The 22,561-nt window shown below is 39.8% G+C and overlaps 1 protein-coding gene across 1 annotated transcript in view; it reads right to left on the bottom strand.

Annotated features, from left to right (window-relative positions):
• Positions 1 to 22,561, bottom strand: part of GXYLT2 (glucoside xylosyltransferase 2) — a 136,782-nt gene that overhangs the window by 1,668 nt on the left and 112,553 nt on the right. Inside the window, exon 6 of the mRNA XM_087825139.1 lies at positions 9,806 to 9,978. Within this exon, the coding sequence (XP_087681265.1) occupies positions 9,806 to 9,978 (173 nt within the window). The remainder of the gene's footprint in view (positions 1 to 9,805; positions 9,979 to 22,561) is intronic.

Below are 22,561 nucleotides of genomic sequence, written 5' to 3'. Positions count from 1 at the left end.
TGTAGGTAACCGTGGTACCCGTCACCTCCCACAACCACATCAAAATTATAACTAAAATACAGAACAATCATCATTCAGAACCCCCTGAAATCTAGCTGAACAGAAGCCCTACAAGAAGGGAACTGAAGAAGCATCAAGACTGGTATGAGAGGCAGAAATGTGGGGCAGAATCTGGGCTGGATCTCAGAGCTGCAGCCATGGTCCCACACCTGGTGTTGTGGTTTAAATTCGGGAGGGATATCTCGGCAGTGGTTTCCTGGAGGAGCGGGGGGCCCCGCCCCACATCTGGACCCCAGCTCAGGGTTTCAGGGCTGAGAAGAGCCGTCCCCACAACTCTGGGCTGTAAAAACCAGTGAGGACTGTGGCTGAGTGGCATGGAGGCTGCAGGAGTCCCAGGCAGCTCCTCTTAAAGGGCCCCTGCATGGACCTACTCAGATGCACTCCTTACGAGCTCCAGCGCTGGGCAGCAGCTTGAAAGTAACCAGGGACATTCGAAGAGGAAATAACTTGCCTGGAATCAGGGACAGAGCTGGAGGGACAGCTTTCTCACAGACAGAAGAGCTGGTGGAGGCCCTTGCTCCTTTGAGGAGCCTTCCACCCAGGCAGACATCTTCTCTGAACCTTCATCAACTTTACTCACATCTTTCACCCAGCTTTGGTGATTCCCAGAGACCCTGCCCCCTCCCTACTTGCAAGCATATCCAAGCCACTTCTAATGGCTTTTCTATGCAAGTGGCCTCTCTAGCCTCATGCTTAGGACTTTCCTAAAATCTTTCAAACAAGCAACAGCTGGCCTCAGTGTGCCCCATACCTGTTGATAAGTGGCTCCAGGCCTGGCGGTAGTGGCAGTCTGCATTGGTTCATAGCTTGGCCTCTCCTGGACACCTCCAAGCCCAGAACAAGTAGCAGCCATCTACAGGTTGCTGTGTAACTCATGCTGGGTGTCCCTGGGCAGGACACAGGCAGAGGCTGAGTTTGCACCTCCTGGGATACCCCAGAGTTCACCTGGTGGTCAGCTTTGACCATGCTGGATTGCAACCTTACCAATCCATGAGTGACACACTCAAGGGGCACACTCAGTGAACACCAAAGCTCCACTGAAGTAAATATTGCTCCACAGGGGTGTCTCCAGTGCAGTAGCTCTTCTACTGTAGTTGCAGCTGATTCTCACAGCCAATTGGCCTGGAGGTCAATTCCTCCCAGTGACACCAATAGCAACCAAGGCTCAACTACAACAACTACAACAGGACAGTGCACACAGCCCACACAGGAGAGCATTTAGAAGGCCCAGCTCACATGACTGGTGAGACTGAGCCACTGGGCCCTACAGAAAACCTACTACACAAAGTCACTCTACTAATTCTAGGAGACATAGCAACTCTTCCTAATACATAGAAGCAAACACCAGGAAGCAGCCAAAATACAGAGGCAAAGAAACATGTCACAAATGAAAGAATAGAAGAAAAAGAAGTGAATGAAATGGAGCCAAGCAAGCTATGAGATAGAGTTCAAAACAATGGTTATAAGGATGCTAAAAGATCTTAGTAAGACTATTAAGGAAACTAGTGAGATCACCAATGACATAATAAAGTACCAATCAGAAATGAAGGCTACACAAACTGAAAGAAAGAATAATTTACAGGGAATCAACAATAGAGTAGAGGAAGCCGAAAATCAAATCAGCAATTTGGAATATGAGGAAACAAAAAACACTCGCTCAGAAGAGCAAAAAGAACAAAAGAATCCAGAAATATGAAGCTAGTGTAAGGAACCTCTGGGACAACTTTAAGCAGCCCAACATTCGCATTATGGGGTTACCAGAAAGCGAAGTAAGAGAGCAAGAAATTGAAAACCTATTTGAAAAAATAATGACAGGAACTTCCCTTACTTGGTAAAAGAAACAGACTTACAATTCCAGGAAGCAGAGAGTCCCAAACAAGAGCAACCCAAAGAAGCCCACAGCAAGACACATCATAATTAAAATGCCAAAAGTTTAAGACAAAGAAAGAATCTTAAAAGTAGCAAGAAAAAAACAGTTAGTTACCTACAAGGAAGCATCCATACGAATGTGAGCTGATTTCTCAACAGAAACTTTGTAGTCCAGAAGGTAGTGACAAGAAATATTCAAAGTGATAAAAAGCAAGAACTTACAACCCAAATGACTCTACCCAGCAAAGCTATCATTTAGAACTGAAGGTCAGATAAAGAGCTTCACAGATAAGAAAAAACTAAAGAAGCTCATCACCACCAAACCAGTACTACATGAAATGTTGAAGGGTCTTCTTTAAGAAGAAGCTAATGAACAAAAGAATCTGAGAAACAAAATAGACCCAGAGACACTGAAACGTAACAGATGGTCTTATCTCAGAGGGAAGAGGGAAGGGGGGTGGAGGGTGGGAAGAGATTAACCAAAGGAGTTATATGCATATAAGCATAACCCATGGACACAGAAGATAATGGGGTGAAGGCTTAGGGAGGGGGTGGGCGCGAGGTGGAGGGGGTCTATTGGGGGAAAAACGGGACACCTGTAATACTTTCAACAATAAAGGTAAATTTAAAAAAATTAAAAAAGATTAACAGTCCAACTCCCCTCTTGCCCTAAGGGTTGCATGTGACCTAGAACTTTCTGTGCTCAGCTTCTCTCTCCCCTTGTCTCATCATTCTGCTCACTATGGCTTCTTCCTTGTCTTTGGGAACATCAAACTCATTTCTGCCTTGCAAACTTTCACCAGGTTAATCCTTGTGCTTAACCGTGTCTTTCCCCAGATTTCCACATGGCTGACCATCTGATCAAGTCTCAAGCTTGCAGAGGCCTGAGGACCCTAACTCATCAACTCTCCTCTTTATGTGTGACTCAGCTCCTCACCCTGCCCTGGTTCCCTTTTATTACCTCCCATTATCTAACTTTTTTTTATTTCTTTGTTCATGTATTACCTGGCTTCCCCTACCCAGAACATATGCTTTGTGAGGACAGGGCTTTGTCAGTCTTGTTAAATTTTGACTTCCCTAGAACCTAGAATTGTTACTGCATAAAATAGTTTCTTCTTAGATAACTGTTGAAAGAATTACTGAAAGAATGTGTATCTGATAGATGAATTTCCTTGGACCATGATGGGAGGAAATTGCACTTCCTCTTTACACAAACATATATACACAAGATTAGGGTGTGTGTGTGTGTGCATGAGAGAGATTGAGAGGGGGAGAGGGAGGATAGCAATGGAGAAGAGACAGTGGTGGGGAAAATATTTTCAAAAACAGATGTGAAGGGAGAGAAATATATATAGAGAGAAAGATAGGAAAATAAAGCAAGTGAGAAATGTAAGCAAGGTAGGGAAAGAGATAAATCTGAAACTGTTATCAAAACAATTTCTAATTATTGAGCACAAACATATGTGAGGCATACTAGACGTTTAAAGACCATCATTTGTTGAAATCTCACAACACTTTTATGAGGTACATAATATTATCTCCATTTTACAGATGAGGAAACTGAGGCCCAGTAAGGGAATAGCACAGAGTTAATGACTAATAACCAGAAAGTGACAAAACTTGGACCTGAACCCAGGTCTGTTGACTCCACTTATCTGTGATGCACAGCACTGCAGAGAGTTGGGAAGTACATGTTTTATAATGTAACCTGTCTATATTTACTCACATGTAAGGATGGGTTTAGTGACATTCCTGATTGAAAGGCTTGAATGACAAATGTCTTTTTAGGCCCAAATGAACAACATTATTGAGTGTATTAGGGAGGATAATTTATGAAATACTTCCTTTGACCTGCCAGAAAACGAAGAAGATGCATTGTAACTCCAGAATCATAGCTGATCAATTCCAAACCAGGGCTGGCTGACAGATCATAAATGAATTCTGAGAATGGCTCTGATGTACACATATCTGCTGCACACTGACCCAGAGACACCCAGTCCAAGACATCATAATTAAAATGGCCAACATTAAAGACAAAGAGAGAATCATACGGGCAGCAACAAGGGTGCTCCCATAAGGCTATCAGCTATTTTCTCAACTGAACCACTACAAGCCAGAAAGGAAAGGCATAAAGTGTTTAAAGTAATGAAAACCAAGGATCTGAAACCAAGACTACTCTATCCAGCAAGGCTATCATTCAAAATTGAAGATGAAATAAAGAGCTTCTCAGAGGCAAAGGACTTTACTACTACCAAACTAGCATTGCAATAAATTTTAAAGGACTGCTGGAATAATAATAAGAAATATATATTGAGAGGAACATAGACGTAAAGAATTAAAATGGCAATAAATAAGTACCTATCAATAATACCCTTAACTGTAAATGGATTAAATGCTCCTATCAAAACACATACGGTGGCAAAAGGATAAGAAAACTTGACTCATATACATGTTGTCTACAAGAGGCCACCTCACAACAAAAGATTCACACAGGAGGAAAGTGAAGCATTAGGAAAAACAAACAAAGATGCAAATGGAAACAAAAAATGAAGCAGTGGTAGCAAATTATATTTGAAAAAATAGACTTCAAAACAAAGGCCATAAAAGAGACAAAGAAGGCCACTACATAATACTAAAGGGCTAGATCCAACAAGAGGATATAACCCTGATAAACACATATGCACCCAATTTAGGAGCACCTAAATATATTTTTTTAAAATTTGGTGGACTTGAAGGGAAAGATTGACAGCAATACAGTCATAGTAGGGGACTTTACACCCCACTATTATCACTGGATAGATCTTCTAGACAAAAAATCAACAAGGAAATAGCTACCTTAAATGACACGCTAGATCAGATGGATTTAATTTATATTTACAGAATATTTCATCCCCAACCTGCAGAATATACATTCTTCTCAAGCGCACATGGGACACTCTCAAAGATATGTTAGGGCACAAAACAAGTCTCTACAAGCTAAGGAAGATTGAAAACATGTCAAGCATATTCTTGGATCACAATGGCATGAAACTAGAAATCAACTACAATAAAAGCATTCAAAAACATTCAAGCACATAGAGGCTAAATAGCATGTTATTAAATAATGAATGGATTACCAATGAGATCAAGGGAGAAATTAAAAACTTCCTGGAAACAAATGAAAATGAACACACAAATATCCAAAGCCTATGGAACACAGGTCTACCTCAAGGAACAAGAAAAAGCTCAAATAAAGATCAGAACATAAATAAATGACAGAGAAACTAAAAAAACAATACAAAAGATCAATAAAACCAGGCTTGATTATTTGCAAGGTAAACATGATTGATGAATCTTTAGCCAGACTCATCAAGAAACAAAGAGAGGGGAACCACATAAATATAATCATAAATGAAAGAGGCAAAGTAACAACTGACACCACAGAAATGAAAGGATTGTAAGAAAATGCTATGAACAACAATTTGGACAACCTGGGTGAAATGGACAAATTCCTAGAAACATGCAATCTTCCAAACTCAATCAGGATGAGTCAGAAAAACCTGAATAGATGAATAACTAATAAAATTGAAGCAGTAATTTTTTAAAAAATACAAAAAACTTGCAGCAGCCAAAAGTCTTGGGTTGGATGGCTTCACAGGCGAGTTTTACCAACCAATTAAATAAGAACTAAAACCTATCCTCCAAAAACTATTCCAAAAAATTCAAGAGGGGGGTAAGGCTTCCAAAGCCTTTTTACAAGGCCAGCCTTATCCTAATTCCAAAACCAGATAAAGACACTACAAAGAAAGAAAATGACAGGCCAACATCCCTGATGAACATAGATGCTAAAATTCTTATGAAAATATTAACAAATCAGATACAGCAATACATTAAAAAGATCATGCACCATGACCAAGTGAAATTTATTCAAGGGATGCAAGGCTGGTAGTATATTCAGAAATAAATAATATATCTCAGAAACAAAACTAATCATAAAGATCACCTTTTCATATCAATAGATGCAGGAAAAGCAGTCAACAAAATCCAGCACCCATTTCTGATAAAAACTCTCAGCAAAGTGGGAATAGAGGGATCAACCTCAACATAATAAAGGCCATAAATGACAAACCTGCAGCCAACATCACACTCAATGGGCAAAATCTTAAAGTGTTTCCATTAAGATCAGGAAGAAGACAAAGGGGCCTGCTTTCACCCTCTTATTCAACATATTACTGGAAGTCTTGCCACTGTGATCAGCATAGAGAAAAAGGTGAAAGGCATTCAAATTGGAAAGAAGGAAGTAAAACTGTCATTAATCACATGTGACATGATATTATACATAAAAAACCCTAAAGATTCCTCCAAAAAACTACTAGATCTAATAAATGAATTCAGCAAAGTAGAAGGATACATAATTAATACCCAGAAATCAATGACATTTTTATACATTAATATGAACTCTTAGAAAGAGAAACTAAGAAAATAATTCCATTTACCGCTGCAACAACAACAAAGATGAGGCACCCAGAAATAAACTTAACCAAGGAGGTAAAAGACCTGTACTCAAAAAACAATAGGACATTGAGAAAAGAAATAGAGGAAGATACTAACAAGTGAAAGAATACACCGTGTTCATGGATTGGAAAAAATAACATCTTTAAACTGTTCATACTACCCAAAGCAATTTATAGATCCAGTGCAATCCCTATTAATATACCAACAGCATATTTCACAGAGCTAGAACAAATATTCTGAAAAATTATTTGAAACCAAAAAAGACCCTGAGTAGCCTCAGCAATCTTGAGAAAGAAGAACAAAGTTGGAGGGATCACAGTACCGGTATCAAACTAGACTATAAGGCCATTGTAATCCAAACAGCATGTCACTGGCACAGGAAAAAGAATACACATCAATGGAACAGAACAGAGAGCTCAGAAATCAACCCACCTCAAATGGTCAATTAATATTTGACAAAGGAGGCAAGAGTATACAATGGAGCAAAGATAGTCTCTTCAATAAATGATGTTGGGAAAATTGCACAGATACATGCAAAAAAATAAAACTAGACCAACAACTTACTCCATACACAAGAATAAACTCAAAATGGATAAAAGAATATAACTCAGGAAACCATTAACATTCTAGACGAAAACATCACCAGCATAATCTCAGACATCTCACATAGCAGAATTTTTGCTGATATATCTCCTAGGGCAAGAGAAACAGGAAAAAATAAACAAATGGGCCTACATCAAAGTAAATAGCATTTGCACAGGATAAACAAAACAAAACAAAAAAAATCAACAAAATGAAAAGTGAACCAACTGTGTGGGAGAACATATTCACCAATGATACATCTTACAAGAGGTTAATTTCCAAACTATATAAAGGCCTTATACAACTCAACACCAGGAAGACAAACAATCCAATTAAAAAATGGGGAAAGTCCAACAGGAATGGCTCAGTGGTTGAGTGTTTACCTATGAACCAGGAGGTTTGTTTCCCAGTCAGGGCACATGCCCAGGTTGTAGGCCACATCTCCAGTGCAGGGTGTGCAGGAGGCAGCTGATCAATGACTCTCTCATCATTGATGTTTCCATCTCTCTCTCCCTCTCCTTCCTCTTTCTGAAATCAATAAAAAAAAATGGGTAAAGAACTTGAATAGTCACTTCCCCAAAGAGGACATACAGATGGTCAACAGACATATGAAAAAATGCTCAACGTTGCTAATCATCAGAGATGCAAATTAAAACCACAATGAGGTCTCACCTCACACCTGTCAGAATGGCTGCATCAGCAAATCAACAAATGACATGTGCTGGCGAGGGTGTGGGGAAAGGGGAACCTGGTGCACTGCTGGTGGGAATGCAGACTGGGGCAGCCACTATGGAAAACAGTGTGGAGATTCCTCAGAAAATTAAAAATGGAGCTGCCATTTGACCCAGTGATGCCACTACTGGGAATATATTCAAAAAATTCTGAAACACTAAACAGAAAGAATATATGCCCCCCTATGTTCATAGCAGCACAGTTTACAATAGCTAAGATCTGGAAACAGCCCAAGTGCCCATCAGTAGATGAGTGGATAAAAAAGCTGTGGGACATTCACACCAGGGAATACCACGCAGCTGTAAAGAAGGATCTTGTACATTTCGGGACAGCATGGATCGACCTGGAGAGTACTACTCTGAGCAAAACAAGCCAGTCAGAGAAAGCCATATATCATATGATCTCACTTGCATGTGGAATTTAATGTACAAAATAAACTGATGAACAGAATAGGTCCAGAGGCATGGAGGCATGGAACACACTGAGATCTCAGAGTGAGGGAGTGTGGGGAGGGACAGGAAGGGACTAACCAAAGAACTTATATGCATATACGCAGAGCCCATGGGCACAGGCACTAGTGTGGTGCAGGCCTGGGGTGGTTTGGTGGCTGGGTGGAGGGGAGCAAAATGGAGACAATGGGGGAGATCTGTAACACTGCCAGCAAAATATTTTAATTTATATATTAGGCACAGTAAGAAATTAATAGTAACTAATAGTAAAATGGATAAATTTTAACAATATACTGTAATAGCCAACTGGGCTACTAAATGACTACCGAGTAGTGGCATATGTGGTTTCATCACATTACTTAGGAAAGCGTGCAATTTTAAACTTTTAAATTATTTATTTTTGGAATTTTCCACTTAATATTTTTAGATTGTCATTGGTTGCTGGTAATTACAACCATGGAAAGCAAATCCGCAAATAAGGGGGGACTACTGTATAGGAAAAAACATAGTTTACATAGGGTTCAGTACCATCTGCAGTTTCAGGCGTCCACCAGGTTCTTGTAAAGGATTCCCCATGGATGTGGGGAGGCTACTATACTAGCAGGCAGTACTTTACATGATTTCAGGTTGTGAACCTCAAAATAAGGTTATTTCAATCATCCCATTTATTGCAAAAGATAGTTCACATATATCTTCAACTCCTCAACGTTTTCTAATCAATCTCTGCAAGGTAATAAGAGGGGCCTCTGGCCGTGAGGAGTGCAGTTCCGGCCAAAGTCCTATGTGTGATCTCTGTGGCTGAACCATAGGCAGCCACAGGCTCCTTGGTAGGCCTCTGGGGAAAGGCTGCCCTCCTCTCACCAGACTGGGCACATAAGCAGTGCACTGTTTTTCTTGATGAAGTTGTAGTCACACTCAGCGCCTGTCCCGCATGCTCATATGCATATCTGCATTCCTGTGCCAGGCACCTCCTTTTGGAGGCCTTCTTGTGGGGGACAGGGAGAAGAGGTTACCTTTCTACTTCTCCCTCCTTTCCTTCTCACCCCCGTCCCCTGGCTTAAGGGTCCACAAACTTGCAGGAGACTTGAGATGATTCTTGCTTTTGTGCTCCATCCATTCGATCCCCACTCAGCACTCTGGTGGGTACAGATGGAACACTGAGCACCGGGAGCTGGTGCTTCTTTCCCCTTTGCTTGTACGTTGCAGGATGTGAGTAATGACTGGGCTCTTTGTCCTGAATGACACCTGCACACCTGACTGCTCAACTGAAATGGCCACCAGGCAACATGCTTAGCTTGAAATGAATATAATTTTATTCTTATTGTATTATCTTTACCCTAATCCATTACCCTGTATTATGGCAATTGGCACAGGGTTTCTATTTCTGATATAAAATTTTCTCCTTTTGTGAATTTAAGAGAACAAAAGTGTGTGACTTACTTGGAAATACTAAGTAAAGAGTGAATAAAATATAGTATTGGGGGGCAGTGACTGAGTTTGGGGAAGCCTGGTATAACCTGTGGGGAATTATTTGGCCTTCAAAGAACACGATGACTGCAGCACCTGTGCTGCTTTCGGCTGGTAAGCATGTTGTGCTGAACGGTGGCAAGAACACTTACATCCCGCACGGCCTCATACAGCGCTTTGAAAGTGGGCTGCTTGTCATCGTGGTAGACGCCTCGGTTCCCGTGCAGAACAGACACACCTTCAAGTTCAGCCCCTTTGCAGTTGCTCCCATACATGCAGTGATCAGGACGGTAGTTCCACTGGCAGGGGAACACATAGAGACGCTCTGGTGGTAACGAGAGAAAGACATGTGTCCACAGTCAGTGGTGGCTCCTCTGCAATCTGGCAATTAAACCAAAGTTTCCACAAACTGCACATACCATGTGATTTAAATGCACATGTTTGTGATTATGACTCATAGACCAAATTTCAACACATTTGTTATTATCCTGAGATCAGGAATTAAAGGGGCACACATTAGTGATGTTGTTGGTTTCACCCCCCACCCAAAAGGAGGGCAGGGGACGAGAAGGCACAGGAGGGCACCACAGAGCCCTGCTCAGAATCCCAACTCTCTCACTCAAACACAGTGAAACCTGGGTCCAGTGACTTAATATTTTTGTGCTTCAGTTTTTTCATCTGTAAGAGGCAGAACCTGCCTCTTATTTTGATAATTAAACTTGAAAATTTCATGTAAAATGCTTAGCAGAGTGCTAAGCACACAATGGTAGCCAATAGTGATAGCAGATATAATCAACTCTTCAGAAAGATTTTGTGAAATGGATAGACCCTAAAAATAGGAGTCACAATTAAAGCAAAGATTCCTCTAAGGATTAAAAACCAATCAACAAACAAACAAACAAAAAACTACAACAGCAAAGGGGAAAAAATCCAAAGAAAGAAGCAAAGCCAAAAGAAAGTCCCTATGCCAACGTGACAATAAAAATGGTGGGTGAACATGTGCAAACATGAACTCATGTGTTTACATCTCTAATCCAGTGATTCTTAGCCAAGGGTGAAATTACCCCCTGCCACTGGGCCAGCTGGCAATGTTTGGAGGGAGACATTGGTAGTCGTACATGAGAGAGGCTGCACCTACCATCTGGTGAATAGAAAACAGGGATACTCCAAACATCCCACAACAACAGGACAAGCCCGGCAACAGTAGTAGCACAAAATCAAGAGACTGCTGCTGAACTAACGTAATCCTGCTGAACTCAGAAAGTTTCCTCTTGGTGACTAGGGTTATACAATTAGCAATACATTTATGACTCCCCAGCCTCCTGGCCCCCAGCTTGATGACTTTAAGGTCAGGGGCTAAAGGAATATGGATGAAAGTTCTCCTGATAATGAGAAAGACCCCATGTGAGAGCACAGAAGAATTAGAGGAAATAAATTACCACTGACAGAAAAGCAATTTAAAGATGTGCTTGTTGGTTGGGTTGATAGAATTCCCTTCTTACTGGAAAAACCACTGCTTAGAGAGTGCTTAACGAAGGCTTTAAGATGAAAGCAAAGAACGAAGAGATCACTACACATTCCCTCTGGCAGGCTGTGCATAGTATTCATGTCAGCATAGGTAGCTAGTTCGTATTAATAAAGGAAGGGAGAAAACGGAATCAGGCATTAAGCTTAATCTACTAGGGAGCTGAACTGGACATTAAGCCTGATTCTCTAGGAAATGTCGGCATTCACAGGTTCACCAGGAACAGCCTCATCCTTGCTGGGCAGCAGGGGCAGGGAGAATCGGCTTACAGAGGAGAGGGGTAGACAGAGGAGAGGGAAGGGGAAAGTCCTTTCTAGGTGCATGTGCAGCAGAAGCCAAGGTGCCACAGGGGGAGCAAGTGCATGCACAGCAGAAACCAGGTGAAGAAGCAGAACTTTGGGGCATGCACAGTAGGAGCCATAATGGTGACATAAAGGGGTGGAACCTAGCTTGGGAAAATCTGGGATAAGAATGAGATTGGATAGGGTGCAGACCCCCAGAAGATGCAGGGAAGGGGTTGATTAGTTGGAGGACCCAGCACAAGCCTGGAAAAACCCAGGGAGTAAGTTCGATAGTTTGAATGACAAGCCTGCTTGTTCCTGAAAACCAAGAAAATATATGCAGGATTATCAGGGATCTGGGAGCAGTTTCTATCACAGCCTGCCTGCCTTCTATATCCTCAGGGGTGTATTCTTTCCTTTCACTGCAATAAATCTTGCCACTATGCTTAAACTTTCCCCATGCATGTGCCCTTTGAAATTCCTTTCTTACAACACAACAAGAACCCATTTTCATGGGCAACATTTATACCACTCAGTCTTTAAGAAGGCCACAGTAACGTCCAGGCACCTCTGTTAAACTCCTAATTGTTTAGGACACATTGTGAGATGTCAATTTTCTCTGGAGAGCTCCATTCCACCATTATGTTTCTCTTACTTGCATTTACCTCCACGCTTGCACATGCATGATCCAAAAACGGGAGAGAGTAGTGCTCATCCTGAAGTCACATTGTCTAAATTTGAGTCCCAGCTCCTGTATTAGCTATGTGACTTTTCTGCACTTTAGTGCAGAGGGTGTGTGAGGATTATATGAGTGAAAATAGCTAAAAGTGCTTTTGTGCTTTTGTACCGTGCTTTTCCCCAACCTAATTGCTTCCTTTGTAACACGATGAGTTTCGTTACTAATTTATGATACCTGCTTGGGCACTGCATTTGCGGTCCCCGCTTACACACCTGCTAATGTTCCTTGCTGAATGAGTTGCTCTAGAACCCATCTCTGTTTTTGTAAACACACTGATCAATGAAGTCAACAAATTTTTATTGTCTGCTATGTGTACAGTTCCTGCCTTCATGGAGTTTAAGATCGGTGATGAAAATTTTTGCCCTTTCCCAAGTAGTGTAGGACCCCACTACAAAATGAAACCTTTTCTCTTTACAGTCTCCTTAAAGGACTGAGCCCAGTGAAAGCACTCTAAGGCAGAGATGAAATAGAAAGGATTTGGAATCAGACAGATGTATGTTCAAAGTTGGCTTCTACCACCTCCTAGCTCTATAACCTTGGTAAGTTACCGAAACTTTTTACCTCAATTTAGAAGCAAAACAGAGAAGCTAAATTATCCCAGTTTAAATCCCAGCTTAGCAGTTACCTAAGAGCAGAGTGACCAATAGAGCAAGTTCTGGAGTTAACCCATTGGGTTTGAATACAGAACTCGACCACTAGTTGCATGAACTAAAGCAAATTACATAATTTATCTGGACCTCAGTTTCACCATTTGGAATAGTGGGGAGATTTTTAAACATCACTTGCCCAATAGAACTAGTGGAGTATTAAATGGGTTCATACATATAAGTACCTGGAGCAGTACTAACATACATGGTGCGTAGGATGCACACAATAAATGCAAACAATGTAAGTGCCATCACCACTGTCACGGCGATAGCAAGGGGAATTGCACCAGGTTGCCAGGAGGGTAAAATGAGAGGGACTGCATGGCCTAGCACAGTACTGACCAGGACCAAGGTTTCACCACCCTAAAGCTGCTCTGCGCAATATTAATTTTAAGCTGTTTATTAGGAAACAAGACTCAGAGGAGGCCTCTGACCCCCCACCCCTTATCTGCCTAAGAGCTTCAACAGAGAAGCCTGCTTCGGGAAGGAGATCTCAGGATGCTGCCCTGGCCTAATTTGAATTAAGTGTGATAACCAGAGGGTTTCAGGCAGGTGCCTGTGAGCTAGATGCCCCTGTGTCCACTGTCTCTGAGTCGTCGGGGGGATTTTCCTGCCACGTGTGTTCCACTTTTCCTCAACTCCCTGTAAGTCTCTCACTCTCACTTCTGAAACCTAATACTCCTTCCCTCTTTGTACAAAACATCTTATATACCTCGTTGCCTCACTGTTTTGGGAATTTTAATGCCATGTGTGCGCGTTAAAACCTGATCTTCTCCTGTTAATCTGTCTCTGTTAATTTGATTACTAGCCCAGGCTAGAAGAATTTAGAGTGTGGGAGGAAAAATAGCCCCAAAGTACACTTGTGATAGATGTTTTACTACAATTGCTTCTAGACATGCAGGTCGTCATTCTTAACCATTTATGGATCAGAGATCTGAAAATCTAATGAAAGCTTTAGGCTCTATTTTTTGAAAAATACAACTAGAAATATATGGAGAATATTTGCTTATAAGTTTAAGGGTTTATAGATCTTCTTCATGGACTTTAAGACCAGCTAAGAATGTCAAATATGAAACTGGATTTCAGAGAGAATTCAATTTACACCCAGACAGAATTCAATTCACAAGTATTGGTTCACCCCATTTATGCTTGGCATTGATCTCAATCAATGCATAATAAGAGGCTATTCCTGCCCTCAAGAAATGTACACTCTTATAAGAGAGGCAATATATCATGTTATCAAAATAAACATGTTTTATCTGGGTTCATTAAAAAAAAGAGGACATTTCAGTAAAGTTTTATTTAAACTTAGACCTTTAGTAAGGATGGAATTTTGACAGACACAGAGGCTTGGAAGAATATTTGAGGAGGAAAAAAATGGCCTGATCAAAATGAAAGGTTTAAAACTGGAGTGTGCCCTAGAAGACACTGAAGCATGGAACAGACTGACGGATCTCAGAGGGAAGGTGGGAGGGGGATTAACCAAAGAAGTTACATGCATAAATGCATGGCCACGGACACAAACAATAGTGTGGGGAAGGCCTGGGGCAGGGATGGGTGCAGGGTGGAAGGGGTCAGTGGAGAAAAAAGGAGACATCTGTAATTCTTTTGACAGTAAAGATAAATTTAAAAAAATCAATCAATCAAAAAAAGAAAAGATAAGCCATTAAATTTGCTGCTGCAAATGCAATCTCTTCAAAGGCATAAGAAAATGGTAGAAATGTTGTCATATTAGTAGACTGCTTTACCCTAAAATGTTCAAGAATATAAATCTATATTAGATTGTAAGTAACCAACTTTGATTCTAGCTTGTGAATAAAATAAAAGTTTTTTTCTTTTGAAAGAGACAGGTAGCTCATAAAATCAGAGGTAAAGCTGAATTTGGGCAAGAAGTGGAACACTCCTCACATATGGAGGATGTCACTTTCACAGCACTGCTGTCAGGATGAACCAGCCCTGGCTACTTTCTGCTCTTGGAGATAGGCTGACTGGCTTAGTGGGACTCAGGGTGGTCATAGCTCTAAATATGCATGCAATGGGGGAGGAACAATTCCCAGGGGAAAAACGGGGGCATTATCCTAAAAAAAAGGGAAATCAATGGTGGACAATTAAAAATAGCAGATGTGCCCATCTGGCATGGCTCAGAGGTTGAGCATTGACCTATGCATGATCCAGGAGATCATGGTTCGATTCCTGGTCAGGGCACATACCCAGGTTTCGGGCTCCATGCCCAGCAGGGGGTGTGCAGGAGGCAGCCAATCAGTCAGTGACTCTCCCTCATCATTGATGTTTCTATCTCTCTCTCCCTTTCCCTTCCTCTCTCTGAAATCAATAAAAACATTTTTTTAAAAAAAGAAAATCCTTTAAAAAATAGCAGATGTGATAAAAACAAGAGTGATATCAGAGGAATGGTAGCATGAAAGATCCCCTTGGTATCTCCCCCTGAAATTTTAACCATTTGAGCTATAACTCAACAAAGGATTCCCTGCTCAACATATAGGCATGCCTGAGAGATCCACACATTGCAGCATTTAAAGGTAGGCAAGCAGGAGAGGCAAGAAGGGAGGAGAGCTCATACTGGCCACAGACGCAACCTGCAGCTGGGAGCCCGTGAGGTGGGCTCAGCATGGAGATAGGAGGAAGTCAGCTGTGACTGATGGTTCCTTCAGCTGCGAGGAGCAGAGAGACTCAGTGGACAATCCTGCAGGAGTGAGCAGTGCTAACTATGGCTGAACCCAGAGACCTGGGCAAGGACAAAGCACAGGGTCTGTTGTGGTTGTCAGGTAATTGGCATTCCAGACAAAGAAAGAAAGCCAATGAGCCCTGCCACTGAGCCCATAGAACACCAAAACTTGCCTCCTGAGACCCTTGGCATCCAGCTGCAGAGCACATTGTCTGAAAACCCTAGAACTGTTGTGGAATCACTATTTCCCCTGAGCAAAGAGTGCACTGTGTTACTGATCTCTGGTTGGGGCACATGATGGGGAGACCTGGAGAGGTCTCAGGTTGCCATTACTGAGTGGGCAAAACAGAGAAGACTGAAGGGTTGCCCCAGATTACCCCATACCCAGGTGTCACAGCTATACTGACTGCAGCCTCAGTAGTCAGCTTTGGGATTTCAGAACTAAAAACTTGTTATTCAGCACCACCCACTGGAAAATAATAGAAAGACTTCTTTGTATTAATCTAGAGAAATGCCACTCATACATAGATGTCTAGACAGAGAAGGAACCCGTCTAATACCATGAATAACCAAGGTAATGAGGCAGCTCAGGAAGAAAAGAAAAATCTCCTGAAAGCAAACTTGAACACATGAAAATATGTGATATAAATGACAGAGAATTCAAGGTTGCACTTCTGAAAATACTCAACAAGATGTGAGAAAATACAGACAAGCAATTTATTGCACTCAAAAAACAAATTAATGAAAAAACATGAGAACTTTACAAAAGAGATTTAAACTTTCTTTCTTTATTTTTAAAAAATATATCTTTATTGATTTCAGAGAGAGGAAAGGAGAGGGAGAGAGAGAGATAGAAACATCAATGATGAGAGAGTCACTGATCAAGCCCACAACCCGGGCATGTGCCCTGACCGGGAATCGAAACCCGGATCGCCTAGATCCTAGGTCGACGCTCAACCACTGAGCCACGCCCAGCTGGGCTAAAAACATATTTTTTAAAAAAGAATATGAAAGAGCTCTACAAGAACTGTCTATCTGACTCCATCAGAAAAAAAGCAATATAATAGGGGTACCAGAAGAAGAAGGGAGGGAGAAGGGAATAGAGAGCTTATTCAAATAAACAGTTGATGAGAACTTCCCAAGCTTATGGAAAAAGCTAGATCTTTGAATCCAAAAAGCAAGCAGAACACCAAGTTTCCTCAATCAAAAGAGGCCTCCAAGGCATATTGTATTAAAACTGTCAAAAATTAATGACAAAGAAAGGATTCTGAAGGCAGCCAAGGAAAAGAAGAAGGTGACCTATAAAGGAAAGTCCATCCAATTATTGTAGGACTTCTCAGCAGAAACTCTAAAAGCCAGGAGAGAGTGAAACCAAAATTCAAATGTCTGAAAGGGAGACATTACCAGCCATAAATAATATATCCAGCAAAGTTATCCTTTAAGTATGAAGGAGAAATAAAAACTTTTCCAGACATACAGAGGCTGAAGAAATTTATTAACAGAAGACCTGCATTACAGGAAATATTCAAGGGGGTTATTCTACCTAAAACAAAGAGCAGAAGGTCAAGACACCATGAGTAAGATAACAAACAAACTTACAGCATTAAAAAAAATTTGTGACAACAAAAACATAAAAGGAGAGGAGGTAAAGTTTTGAATTTGCTGAGGAGGGTGAACATCAGATGCACTCAAAAGGAAAAAAAAAAAACACCTACTGTATATATGCAACTTTATTTTTCATAATCCTAAAGGAAACCACAAACAAAACCCCCAAAATTGAGACACAGCTTATAAAAAAGAGGAAACAGAGGAAAAAAGTATGAAACACCACCAAACAAAAACAACAACAACAAAAACACAAAGGAAAAGAACCAGTGGAGGCACAGAGCTACCAGAAAACAAAAGATAAAGTGGCTACAGGAAATCCTTGTACATCATTAATTACCCTAAATGTAAATGGACTGAATTCACCAATAAAGAGGCACAGAGCAGCAGAGTGGATCAGAAAACAAAATCCAACCATATGCTGCCTACAAGAGACACATCTAAGTTGCAAAGACAAAGTAGATTCAAAGTGAAAGGTGAAAAATTATCTCCAAGCAAATAACATCCACAGAAAAGCAGGTGTAGCCTTACTTATATCTGACAAAATAGATTTCAAGACAACAAAGGTAACAAGAGACAGAGATGCACATTTTATAATAATAAAGGAGACACTACATCAAGAAGACATAACAGCTCTTAATATATATGTACCCAACCAGGAAGCATATGTAAAGCAACTACTCACAGAACTAAAGGGGAAAACAGGCCAAAACACAATCATAGTTGGGGACCTTAATAGTCTATTGACAGCTCTAGACAGATCAACCAAACAGAAAATCAATAAAGAAATACCAGCTTTATGACAAATTAGACTAAATGGACATAACAGACATTTACAGAGACTTTCATCCCAGAACATCAGATTATACATTATTTTCCAGTGCACATGGAACATTCTCAAAGATAGACCATGTGTGGATCACAAAACTAGCTTCAACAAATTCAAAAAAGATTGTAGTTATACCAAGCATACCCTCTAACCATATGCCTTGAAATTAGAAATCAACTGCAAAAAGGAAGTAAAGAAACCCACAAATACATGGGAATTAAAAAATGACTGGGTCAAAGGAGAAATAAAAGGTGAGGTCAAAAGATATATAGACAAATGAGAATGGCAATAAAACATCAAAACTTCTGTGATGCAGTGAAAGCAGTGATAAGAAGAAAGTTTATATCATTACAAGCCTATCTCAAGAAAGAAGAAAAGTCCCAAGTAAATAACCTAACATCACATTTTAAAGATCTAGAAAAAGAATAAAAGCAACCCAAAGTCAGGAGAAGAAAAGAAATAATAAAAATTAGCACAGAGTTGAATGTAATAAAGAACAAAAAGAATATACAAAAAATTAATGCAATAAAGAGTTGATTCTTTGAAAAGATTAATAAAATTGAGAAACCCCTGGCTAGACACACTAAGGAAAAAAAGGGAAAAGAGAAACAAAATCAGAAATGAAAGAAAGTCACCACAGACACTATAAATATACAAAGGATCATACTAGAATAATATGAAAGTCTATATGCTACCAAATCCAATAAACTAAAAGAAGTGGTTAAGTTCCTAGAAATACATAACCTTCCTAGACTAGATCATGAAGAATTGGAAAATCAGCACTGAGGAAATTCTAACCACCACCAAAAATCTCAAAAAAAAAAAGTGCAGGACCAGATGGCTCCACTAGTGAATTCTATCAAACAGTCAAAGAAGATTTAATACCTATTCTTTTTTAACTCTTACAAAAAATTGAAGAGGCAATACTTCCTAATACATTTTATGAGGTCAACATAACCATGATACCAAATCCTGGCAAGGATAACAGAAGAAAACTACAGACCAGTATCTCTGATGACTACAGATGCAAAAATCCAGCAGTGCACCAGGGTCTCCCCTTTCACACCCTTGCCACACTTGTCATTTGTTGATTTGTTGATGGAGCCATTCTGACAGGTGTGAGGTGATACCTCATTGTGGTTTTAATTTGCATCTCTCTACTGATTAGCGACATTGAGCATTTTTTCATATGTCTCTTGACCATCTGTCTGTCTTCTTTGGAGAAGTGTCTATTCAGGTCCTTTGCCCATTTTTTAATTGGATTGTTTGTCTTCCTCTTGTTGAGTTGTATGAGTTCTTTGTACACTTTGGAAATTAGCCCCTTATCAGATGCATCCTTGGCAAACATGTTCTCCCAGACCGTGGGGTTCCTTTGTATTTTGAGGCTGTTTTCTTTTGCTGTGCAGAAGCTTTTTAGTTTGATGTAGTCCCCTTCTGCTCTGATTCTTTTGGTCTCTTGTATTAAAGTATTTTTTTCTTTTCTTATCCTTTTTTTTGTTCTTGGTGGTGGTGTTTTTGTTCTTGTTATTAGTTTTTACTGTTTTTGTGTGTGTGTTGATTCCTGTTTTGTCTTGCTTGGTCTTGTTCTGTTTTGTCAGCATTTGTATAAAAGTTGTTATAATGTGGTTGGGGTTGCACTCAACCTCATAGTCAGCCAGCCTTAGGGCAAAGCCCACCCATGAATGGGACAATAGCAATCCAGATTCAATTACAGTAGGAAGGCCCACATAACCCACACAAGGGACATTTCTAGGTCACTCAGCTCAGAAGATCAAGAAAATCACATCACTGGGGGAAAAAGGAACACACTAGAGAAGATCAGCCTACTGGGATAGAGATCATAGCCGATCTACCTAATAAATATAAACAAGCACAAAGAGGCAGCCATAAAGGGGAGACAAAGAAACAGGCTCCAAATGAAAGTAAAAGAGAATTCTCCAAAAGAAGAACAATATAAAATGGAGATATGCAGTTTATCGAATATAGAGTTCAGAATAGTGATGATAAGAATGCTCAACAACATGAAAAAATACATAGAAACCATGAAAAACAAAGACTTGGAGATGAAGAATGATATAGATGAAATAAAGAATACACTGAAAGGAACAGAAGACTGATTCGAGAAAGAAGAGGACTGAATCAGCAAATTAGAAGACAAGGTAGAAAAAAAATCACTCAATCAGAGAACCAAAAATAAAAATATAATTAAAAAGTGGAGAACAGTTAGGGAGCTTTGGGACAACATGAAACATAACAACATCTACTTCATAGGAGTTCCAGAAAAAGAAGGAAGTGAGCAAGGGTTAGAGAATTTATCTTTGGTTGATGTTGTTTTCCTTTCTTGTGTTGTTTTCAGTTTGGTCATATTTAGTCTTGTTTTGTTCTGTCAGCACCTATAAAACAGTTGACACAATGTGGTCCAGATTGAGCCTCATAGTCAGCAAACCCTAGGGCTGAGCTCAACCACAAAAGAGTTGATAGCAGGCAAGACCTAAATGCAACAGGATGGCCCACATAATGCACACAAGGAATATTCCTAGAGCACCCAGCTCAGAAGATTAAAAAAACTATACCACTGGGTCCCACAAGACACTGGCTACAGAATGCCACCCCACCAAGACTAGAAGTCACAGCAGTCCTATAAAATACAAGAAACAAGCATAAATAAACAGCAAAAATGGTGAAAAAACAAACAAACAAACAAAAACAAAAAACAGGCCTCAAATAAAAGGACAGGAGGAATATCCAAAAAAAGAGGTAAATGAAATGGAGGCAAGCAATTTATCAAAAACATAGTTCAAAGGAAAAGTTGTAAGAATGCCCCACAGAATAAAAAAACACAGAGAAAACGTGAAAAACAAACAGTTGAAATTGAGGTATGACATAGCTGAAATAAAGAGTACACTAAAAGGAATAAACAGAAGCTTAAAGGGAGCAGAGGATTAAATCCACGAATTAGAAGACGAGGTAGATTAAATCACTCAATCAAAGAGCAAAAAGAAAAAAAAAATATTTAAAGTGCTGGAGGATAGCTTAAGGAAACATTGGGACAACATGAAACACAACAACATCCACTTCATAGGGGTAAAAGAGGGAAAAGAAAGTGAGCAAGGGATAGAGGACCTGTTTGAAGAAGTAATGACAGAAAACGTCACTGATCTGGTGAAGGGAAAACACAAAGGTTCAGGAAGCCCAGAGAGTTTCAATGAAGATGAACCCAAAAAGACTCATGCCAAGTCTCATCATAATTAAAATGGCAAAAATTAAAGACAAAGAGAGAATATTAGGGAAGCAAGAGACAGACAGTTAGTTATATACACTTGAGCTCCCAAAAGTCTGTTAGTTGATTTCTCAAGAGAAACTCTACAGGCCAGAAGGGAATGGCTTGAAATATTCAAAGTAATGAAAAGCAAGGATCTGAAAACAAGACTACTCTATCCAGCAAGAATATCATTCAAAACTGATAAACAATCTATCAGATATAGAGTTCACAATACTGATTGTAAGGATGCTCAACAGCATGAGACAAAATATGGACACTATGGAGGAAATTAAGAATGACATAGCAAAAATAAAGAACTTCCCAGACAAAAAGAGCCTAAAGGAGTTTATTACAACCAAATCAGTATTGCTAGAAATGTTAAAGGGACTGTTGTAAGAAGAAGAAATTTAGAGAAGAATATAAGCATAAAGAATAAAAATGGTAATAAATATGTTCCAATCAATAATGCTAAATTTAAATGGGTTAAATTCTCCAATCAAAAGTCATAGGGTAGCTGAATGGATAAGAAAACATGGCCTGAGATCCCAAAATGGTGGCAGATTAAGTGGAAGCTACACTGACACTCTCCCAGGACCAAACTGGAAATACAATTAAAATACAGAAAAACTATCCTGAATAATCAACTGAAGACTAGCTGGAGAGCACCCTAAAAACTAAAGACATAAAGTGGAGACCACTTTTGTCTTCCAGACAAAAAATCAAAAAGGAAACAGCAACCCTAAATGATACACTAGATAGGATGGATTTAAATGACATTTACAGAACATTTCACCTCAAATCTGCAGGATATACATTCTCAAGTGCACATGTGACATTCTCAAAGATATACCACATAGTAGGACACAAAACAAGTCTCTACAAATTCAAGGAGATTTAAATCATATCAAGCATTTTCACGGATTTATGGCATGAAAGTAGAAATCAACAGAAAAAAATTCATACTTATGGATGGTAAATAGGAAGTTATTAAACAATGAATGGGTTACCAATGAGACCAAGAAAGAAATAAAAAACTTCCTGGAAACAAATGAAAGTGAACACACAACCCCAAAATCACAGAACACAGCAAAGCAGTCCTGAGAGAGAAGTTCATAGCACTACCGACCTACCTAAAAAACAACAACTGGAAAAACTTTTAATAAGCTATCAAACACTGCAACTTAAAGCATTAGAAAGAGAACAAGAAAAGCCCAGAGTAAATAGAAGGTAGAAAATAATAAAGATGAGAGAGAAAACAAATGACATAGAGACTATATATAAATTTATAAATATATATGTTTATATAAAGACCAATGAAACCAAGAGCTAGTTCTTTG

The sequence above is a fragment of the Miniopterus natalensis genome, chromosome 15 (assembly GCF_054644295.1).
Source record: "Miniopterus natalensis isolate mMinNat1 chromosome 15, mMinNat1.hap1, whole genome shotgun sequence".
In the NCBI taxonomy this organism is placed as follows: domain Eukaryota; kingdom Metazoa; phylum Chordata; class Mammalia; order Chiroptera; family Miniopteridae; genus Miniopterus; species Miniopterus natalensis.
Note: the sequence above shows the minus strand (reverse complement) of the source record. Positions and strands in the feature narration are given on the sequence as shown.